Source organism: Sparus aurata, chromosome 5, assembly GCF_900880675.1.
Source record: "Sparus aurata chromosome 5, fSpaAur1.1, whole genome shotgun sequence".
Lineage (NCBI taxonomy): Eukaryota > Metazoa > Chordata > Actinopteri > Spariformes > Sparidae > Sparus > Sparus aurata.
The window spans coordinates 1182552-1191769 of NC_044191.1; the positions used below are offsets into that span (position 1 = coordinate 1182552).

Here is a 9218-nt window from a genome sequence, read left to right on the forward strand (position 1 = left end):
CTTTATCGGCCAAGTGTGTGTCCACATATAATGAACGTCATTGTTTCAGTTTCAACAAATTGTCTCACTCATTTGATAACATTCTAATAAAATGTTAATTTCTGATCAATAAAGCAATGTTGGACATTTATGAAATTTTCTTTGAACACATTTCCACCTTGCTCACTTAATCATCAGTGTTCTATAACTATAACATGTACGGACTATATATAAGTGTACACTGTGTGCCATAGTTCCTGGCTGTTTCCCATGTCAATCGCGCACACACGCTTTAGTTGTGACATCCTACAGGGAGCTTCAGGCATGTGAATGTGCATATTAATAAGTCACTATAAGCTCATAAATCATTTTGACGAGCGACACGCCCCCTGCGCTCCTATTGGCTGCTGCGCGCTTCATGTCTGCTGCGTCCCCTCTCGGCAATTTAAATAGCCCCTTGCGCAATTTGATGAATAGTGTCACTGTCAGAAGCGTTCGGAGCAGATGAAGGCATGGTGATGGACAGACAGCTGTGACAGAGGAGAGGAAGAGAGGCTGCGTCATGTCTCCTCCTCACGGCTACATGTAGTTGTTCTCCTGTCGAGCTGGATGTCGGGGAGAGTTTGCTCAACTATCACCGTCAGCGAGCCGTCCCGGGCTTCATGCCGTGTCGCTTATAACCTTTTTCTGGATAGCGATGGAGACAAGAACATGTCAAGTCTGAGTGCGATGCGACAACTCTAAGCGTGTCGAGCTTCTTGTGAACATTTGCAGCCTTTTCAAACTTCAACGCAGGAAGAAACAGCGGAGCTCGGCTCAGAAAGGTAACACGTCTCTGCTTTTTCCTCTTTTTCCTTCCGCGCGCGCGCGTGTGTGTATAAAGCTGTCCTGTGACTGCACGAGTCCACACAGCGACGAGCACACTGAGAAAAGTTAGGATATCACATGTACAATACGATAGTTTAATAATGCTGTACGTGTTAGATTTAGTCTCAATGCTGGCACGAATCCAAAAGTCCCAATTCGGTGGCCCCCCTCCACACACACACACACACACACACACACACATAGTCATAATGAAATGCACATTAACCCCCCCCCCCCCATGTACAATCAGTTGTGAGACTACTTTCGATACTTTAAAGTTTCAGAGCTATACAGAACAACATTTGAACAGTTTCTATGGTAATATTGCATCTTACTGTGTGCAGAGTATGGTGGAAATGTTTCCATTCCCCTGTCTTGTACTCGTCAGTATGACAGTGTTCAGGTCAACCTGTTACAGCTCTTAAAGGGACCATGGTATCAATCAGTTGCAGACATGCTGAAGCTCTGTGCAGGTCTGTCTGAGCAAGAGGAAATGGCTGATGTGTGAATGATTAGGAGGGTTATTGTAAGCTCTGACTTGTGATTATTGTAACTAATATTGTTGAAGTAAATATCCACCAATGGAAACTCAAACGTATTTTACCCAAAAGTTACACTTTGAAGACTATGACTTCAGAAATATCTCCCAGTAATCAGAGTATGAGTATTTACTTGTGTCTTATAAAGGTGGTAAACACCTGTCTCAGTTGTCAAACCTCTGTTCTGTTGGTCCAAGAGCCTCTGAGGGCAGCATGGTGAACAGCCAGGCACCAGGCGTACCGCCGGCCCCCAGGTCGTGTGCAGGATGTGGGGGAAAGATCGCCGATCGCTTCCTCCTCTTCTCCATGGAACGCTACTGGCACACTCGCTGCCTCAAGTGCTCTTGCTGCCAAGCCCAGCTGGGGGACATTGGCACCACCTGCTACAGCAAAGGGGGCATGATTCTGTGTCGGAGTGACTACATCAGGTGAGAGGAAGGAAAAGGAGGCACAGGAAGTGGGAGAGAGGGAGGGAGGAGGACATGAAGCTGCTGGTTTTAGATTTGGAGGCTGTACAGACTGAGCAATCTGTGTTTTTGTGTTTGCAGACTGTTTGGGCACAGCGGGGCGTGCAGCGCCTGCGGCCAGTCGATCCCAGCCAACGAAATGGTGATGAGGGCACAGGGAAATGTTTACCACCTCAAGGTAAATCCCCAGCTCTCACATCAGCGAGCTCTGTCTCCCGCTGCTTGTTTGACAGAAACATCTGGGATTTGGTGGGGAGAGACAGTGAGACGGAAAGATGTGTCCCCTCAGTGTCAGGAGACATAGGAATTGTGCACTGCATCTCTTTTCCCTAATGTACTCCTGAACTTTGTTTGAAGCACATTGAAAGAGGTTTAAAGATACCCTGATGTCCATTCATATTATCCATTCACTGAAGTTTCTCACATTATGTGACATTGCTAACAAAATGATGTTTTAATATTTTTGAATCAAGCCGTCAGGTATATGAATTTGCTTTAGTGTTCTACATTTGATCGATTTCCATTTCTGACCCTTTGTGTTGTTTTCCTGCTGCTCTGCAGTGTTTCAGCTGTGCCACCTGTAGAAACAGACTGATGCCTGGCGATCGCTTCCATTACATCAATGGTACAATCTTCTGTGAGCACGACAGACCCGGCGCTGCCTTGCTCAACAGCCACCTGCCCCAACTTCAGAGCAACTCTGTGCTGACAGACCAGAAGGTGAATAAAGACTGACTCTCCTTATATGAATATGAGTAGAATCAGAATCGTTTTTAATGTCATGTAAGTTTTCACATACAAGGAATTTGTTGTGATCTGTAAGTGCAAAAACAACAAAACAGTCATTTAAAAAATTGATAAAAATAGTAAAAAATAGATATAGAAATAGAGGTCAAAAATAGGAATATATAGAATAGACAATAACACACGAATGGACAAAAATATAAATAGAAAAAAACAGTACAACTGTATGTACATGTTTGACTGTTATTTGAAATAGATGTAAGGCTGTAGAGTTTTAAGAAAGAGTGTAAAATGTTTGACATGGATTGTGCAAGGTCACAGTAGAGAGGGATATTACAGTGTGCAACATAAAAGTGTTGAAAATGTGGCATTTATGTAAGTGAGGGAGGGGGGTGCTGTGGTGAAGAGTAGCATGTGTTGATGGGGAAAGTGGTCATGGACATGATGTTTACATGGAGATAACGATTCGGCAAAGCAGGTGAAAATGTGATCAAAATAAATGGTGCTATTTTCAGAAACAACCAACGATGTTTACAATGTGTCAGCGCAGGAATGAAAAAAATCATAATGTACATAGAAATGTCAGTGGTGGATTGTAACAAATACATTTACTTCCATTTCAAATGCATAGGTAGAGTTCTGAGGTATTGTACTTTTCTTGAGTTGCTCCATTTAATGCTACTTTATACTTATTCTTCACAACCTGTCAGAGGGAAAGATTGTTGTTTTGAAAGCTGGATATAAAATGACTTTACATTAAATGTTATATTCAAAATCTTATAGTTGCTTATAAGATAAATAGTTAATAGTGGACTAAACTACTCCACATGATACAACATTGTTCAGCATTTGTTTTACCTTCACTGGTCACAACATTAACTGCAACGTTTACTGCTCACTCGTTCATGCATCAGTATAATATTCCAATATTATAAATAATACCGTAACACTGAAGAGTACTATACAGCTGCATAATGAGCCTGGTCACTTTTGATAGTTCAGAGTTTTACTTAATTTGTTGTTATATATATATATTCTTAATAGAGTATATAATAGATTTCATTTTATTTATGTTCTTATGAGCTAAAATGAACTTGAATGTAAAATGAAGACAGCAGTAAAAAAGAAACAGAAACATGGAAAAATCTCAACGACTGGGCTCCATCTTCACACAAGCAGAAGGCTATGAAGATGGAGCTGAAGTGTCTGACCCCTCTCCCTCCCTCTGGTCTTGTGTGCAGGTGTGCTGAGTGGCAGGAGTGCTGCACGTTGCCCTCATCTTTCCTCCCGAGCTTCACCTCTTCTACCGCTACTGTCGCCATTGTTGTGGATTCTCATCACTGCCCGCCTCTCTTCCCCAGAGAGAATGCAGTTTCTCACCAAGATATCAGTCCGTCGCCATATCAGAGACTCTGTGTACTGTAATCAAGGTCACATTTATGTTGTGTTCGATGTTAAAGGGGTCTGTGCATCATGTGAAGACTTACAGTATGGATGGACTGGCTCCATTGGGACTAAAAGAAAGCTGGAGGATAGCGATGACGATGAACGCCTCGCCAACTGGAAGAGGGAACAAAAGATGCTTGAATGAATTTTTGATGGACTGCTGTAAAATGACTGTCAGAGCTTTGCTTATGCCGTGTGGCATTATTTCCCCTGAGTGTCAGTGCTTTTAATGAACTCTTGATCTCTCTCTTGTATATGTTAATCTGAACACTCAAGGAAAAACAAACATCTAATGTTGCTGTCACCTATGAAAACTGATTTTCAGCCACCCTGCACAAAGAATTGAATTTGTTTGTTTGTTTGTTTGTTTGTTTAGTTTTTTTCTTCTTCTGTGGGGTTCATTTCTTTGTCAGATTCAGTGTGTGGACAAATCTTAGATTTAAAAGCAAAAATCCTATTAAAACAATTTTCCTGTACTACAGCTGTTCCAGAGTCCCAAAGTGAGCTGAGGTCATTTTGCCGCCCCTTGGTGGCATTAGAGCAGCAGTGTGGTACCTACCATGGTGGATGTGACTGTCTCTCTCACTCTTTAGCCCTGTATGGTGAAAACATGCCTGATTACCCAGAGGAATGGAATTAGGGGGCTTGAGCTCTGACCATTTACAGAAGCAATTAAACATGAGCCCTGTATCTGTGCTGCTGGAGCTCCTGGGAGGCTGAACTTGGGGCATATCCCGTGGCTGACTGGCTCGGTGGCTGCCTGCCTGCCTGCCTGCCTGCCTGCCTGCCTGCCTCTAATAAAGCCTAATCTGAAAGCAGGCTAATTAAAGGGGAGTGCCCCCCTCTACATCCAGGGCATTTGAAACAATCTGATGTATTTACTGTTTACCATGTCCCAATTAAAGCTCCCACACAGCCTGGTTTGTTTCCCATCACAGCTCTTTGTTCTCCGTCACTCCCTGCATGGCTTCTGAAATTTTTTTTCCTGAGCTGAATCTAATTCGATCTAACTCAGTTTGCCTTTTAAAAAGCTATGGTAAAACTTAGAGTCTCAGCATACCATCAGGCATTGGGAGTTAATCTGTGTGATACCGGTGATGGAGTATGCAGCGTGCAGCAGGCAGCAGATAGGATCTGCTCTACTTTCACACCTTGCCTGGGAGCATGGCAGCCATCAAACTTGCACCTTAATGCGCTTAGCTATTTCAAAACGTCCCACTTGTCATGGTAGGTGCTGATACTGCATCAATTATTTATTCCACGTCTGATCAAGAGGCGTCACGCAAATTCATTAACGTATGCAAATGATCACAATTACAATTATCTTTGTATCATGATGGTGAAGAAATAAAACCTCGGCACATTTCCGAGTCCCAACGCACCACAAGTTACACTTTGCATTCAAACTAATCAAGCCTCATCTGCCTTTTCCTAATTAGCCGGAACGTTTTCAGATGCCAATTAGCAGGTCTCATGAAAAGGCTCTTTGCCACGAGGCGTTGTCTTTTATCGGAGCTGCTGCAGGTGTGTGGCTCACCATGTAGCCTGTGTCATAGGAAAGTGTTTATTCTCGCTAATTAATCATATTAACACATGCAGATGAGTGTAATTGCCTGAGCTCCTCCACCTCACACTGTGTGAAGACACAAGATGATGCCAGGATATTTTTAAATGCTCATGATGATAAGGAAGAGGACCAGCAAAGCTTCCTTTTTGCCCAGACACTCCTGTGATATAGATCCAAGATGGCTGCATTCCTTAAACCCAGTTCCCTTCTGATGCCGATCCGCTCGTCCGTCAGAAGTAGGCCTCTCTATGTGTGAAGAGGCCAGGCCAAGTGTTTGGAATCAGACAATATGCTGGCGTTAGCTTACACGTCTCTGTGACGGTTCAGTCTGCTTTGCGTCACCAGATGTGAACTTAAGTCTGTACAGCAGGAGAACGCAGGGGCCAGTTTCCACTTTGGTTAACAACTGATGTTAGGAATGTTTTCAAAATGGAACTATTGAACCTTCACTTACCATTAACTCTGACTCCATCTTTAAAGCAAAGTGCACATTACTTTGGTGTTTTTAAGCTGTGTATCCATGAGAAATACGGGTGTGCATAGAGACAATCTGTCTCTAGAGACAATCTGTCTCTATGCATCTAGTTACAGGGGCTCCGATACAATTCAGTCATGATATGACAATGGGAAGCAATGAGACTGATGACTGGTTGCATTGATGTCACTAATGTCCACATCAGTAGTTTCCTCTACACGCTGGATGTTACCAATCATGATTGTGTTTCTAACTTGTGCGGAAGACACAGACAAGAATAGACTTTTTGTATGAACAAACACGTATGAATGTAAGCTGTCGGACACAGCCATGCGCAGGTGCTTCACTAGCATTATGTTAAGGTTGCCTTGCAGAGTTGTAGCAGGAGAAACGGTCTGATATTCGTGTCTTTGTGTTGGGTTGTCTTGCTTGTGCAAGCTGGAATAGCTTTCATATAATTACTCCTCATTGCTTGCATATGTTCCATCATACTGCCTCTTCAGGTGAGTGTTACTGTCATGCTTAAACTTAAACGAGATTGGAGACGCTGTTCAGAATTAGCAGCTAATGTAAGCCTCAGTCAACTGATTACTAACTTTAAAATCAGGCCTTCATCTGATTCATAGTATATTCATATGGATGCACATCGATGTACTTGCATCTCTAATGTTAAAACTGTTTCTGATTCCTATCGGTGAATCTTTACACCCCTATTGAGAAAACTTCCTGTTAGCGGTATTACATCTTGGCTTCTACAGTAGCTACAGTAAAAGGGCATCAGTAGTCAAATTTTACTATTCTGTTATGAGATTCACTTAACTATTGTTAGCTCACATTTTAGCTTGTGAACTCTCTTACTGTCATCCTAAAACACCTCAGAATTAACAAGCCATCATCACTTGGTCTTGTGACACTTGACAGAACTGTCACTGCTTCTAACCCTTCAAGAATCAAGGTGCCTAGAGGTAAGTAAAGTGTTTCCTTGGATTTCAGTAATTGGACGTATCATCTGTAGCACATTGACATATCATGCTCACATTACATGTTCATAACCTGACTGTCATGTCGGGGGGTGGAGGGCATGGTGGTGCAGTTACTGGGGAGAAGGCTGCCAAGCCAATGGCCACAGTTCAGTACTGTTTTTTAACATTATCATTGAATATTTTAAAGAGACCTTAGCACAATTTCCGTCCATGTTTGTGGTAACAAAGAAAATACATTTTTGACATAAAGTCAGGACTTTAGGACAGATGTGCCAGTGGCGACAAAAACAAGTATTTTGAAACAGCGAACACTGGGTTTTCCTGTCCCTAACCAAGTGGTTTTTGTGTGAACCTCGCATAAGCATAAACACACCATAATACTGAATAATGAACCTATGAAATGTTAAGTTGCAACACAAACAAATTCAACCTATTGATAGTGTGCAGAAATGTATGTTGCTGCCTTTATTCTGGTGATTGGGTTGAAACCTTTTAGTGACACTCGACACTTTTGTTTAATACTTGTTACAGTACAGTACTTTACATCAGTTCATTTTGGATCTGTGCTGAGCACCATCATCTTAAAGGGCTAAAATTGTCTTTGTCCTGTATTGTGATGATAAAGTTTGACTTCCTTTATGTTTAGCTATGATGCCTATCATTACTCAGGCTTTATACATTTCAAACAAACTTGTAAGGTAAAGTGCATGATTGTTTCCAGAAATGGCTCATTAGAACAGCTCTCTCTTATTACTTTGAGCGAATACTGTGCATGAACCTGGACCTAACAGTCTTAGCATGAGGTTCCTGGTGTTTAAAAAGATTATGAATAGAAATGATTCTACATTACTGAAAAAATATGCAGGTGAGAAGAGATTGAAGGATCTCGGAGAGGTGCAGTGTGTGTGGAGTTTCTGTCGTAGTTTAATGCTGATGGACAAGTATTTCCTGCCCTTAGGCATTGCGCTCAATGTAGGTATGTTTTGTGTAAAACTGCCATCTGGTCGTCACCATTTTCAAAATCCAAGCATGTAAATGCAGTGGTAGTGTGTAGAAATATTTCTACAGCATTTAGCTGTGCTGACAATCCTTCTGAAAGCTGCACGGGCTGCCAAAGCTATTTATGGTAACTCCAATCCCTGAGCACCAGATGACTGTTGAGTAGTAGCTCCAACAACTACCAATATGCACCTAATTTCTCACAACCATAGTGTGTTAAATGTTCCGATGATTTCTGAATCCTCTTTGAACTCGCTGAGGTCTCCAGTGCTGCTCCACATACCCTGTATTGTATGGGAGTGAAACATGAGATGCTACTGGAAGTGAGGCATGTTGCAGCCATAACTCACTGCCTTCAGCATGGGAGTAGACGAGCATAATGACAAAGAGAGCGACTTTACAACTCGGAGCCTCATACAGGAATGTCAGGGAGGGGAGAGGGAAAAGTTCTCCTGGCCAATCGGAACGCTTTGAATAATTAAAGTGATCGGCTTAATTAGCTCAATTACGTTAATTTGACCACGGAACACGGCCATATGGTGAAAGGAAACAAAAGAGGGGGGAACTAATTAAAAGTAAAATAATGAGGATTTTAATTAACTGGCTCCCCAGACAGCAGAGCGCAGGGATCAGGAGCCTGCTACCATAATTAAAGTGCTGTAACGCTGGCAACATCTCTCCTCTCTTTCTTATATCTGTGAGGGCTCTATCCATCTAATTAAATCTGTAAATAAATTAGCAACATTGAGGGTTCCTGCTTGACTTAACACCGCCTGCAATCCACCCCCCACCTTCCCAATAACACGCTCACCTTACTTTCAACACACTGTGCCACCCTTCTGTAGGCAAAGGTTGAGCTAAGGTCTGTCATTAACGGAGGGATGTGGGTAGAGGATTGTTGTGGGCTTGTGTGTGTGTGTGCGTGTGTGTGTGTGCGTGTGTGTGTGTGTGCGTGTGTGCGTGTGTGTGTGTGTGTGTCACTCTATCATGTTTGTGCAGGCTGATGCTTGTGTTTGCTCCCTCTCATAACCCGGGATTCTGTTTTGAAGCTCTATCTGCTGGGAACACTGGCTGACACAGATCACAGGAGGCCAAAGCCGAGGTGACAGCAGCATCACCTCCATGTGTTACACATGTTCAGGCTGCAACAAG

At 42.7% G+C, this 9218-nt stretch overlaps 1 protein-coding gene across 1 annotated transcript; it reads left to right on the forward strand.

Annotated features, from left to right (window-relative positions):
- The first annotated feature begins 423 nt into the window (after positions 1 to 423).
- LOC115582452 (LIM domain transcription factor LMO4) lies at positions 424 to 4977 on the forward strand. Its single transcript, XM_030418433.1, has 5 exons — positions 424 to 803; positions 1583 to 1813; positions 1934 to 2030; positions 2414 to 2572; positions 3838 to 4977. Exons 2-5 carry the CDS (start codon positions 1599 to 1601, stop codon positions 3844 to 3846), a joined length of 480 nt encoding a protein of 159 aa, XP_030274293.1. The 5' UTR covers positions 424 to 803; positions 1583 to 1598; the 3' UTR covers positions 3847 to 4977.
- The last annotated feature ends 4241 nt before the right edge of the window (positions 4978 to 9218 follow it).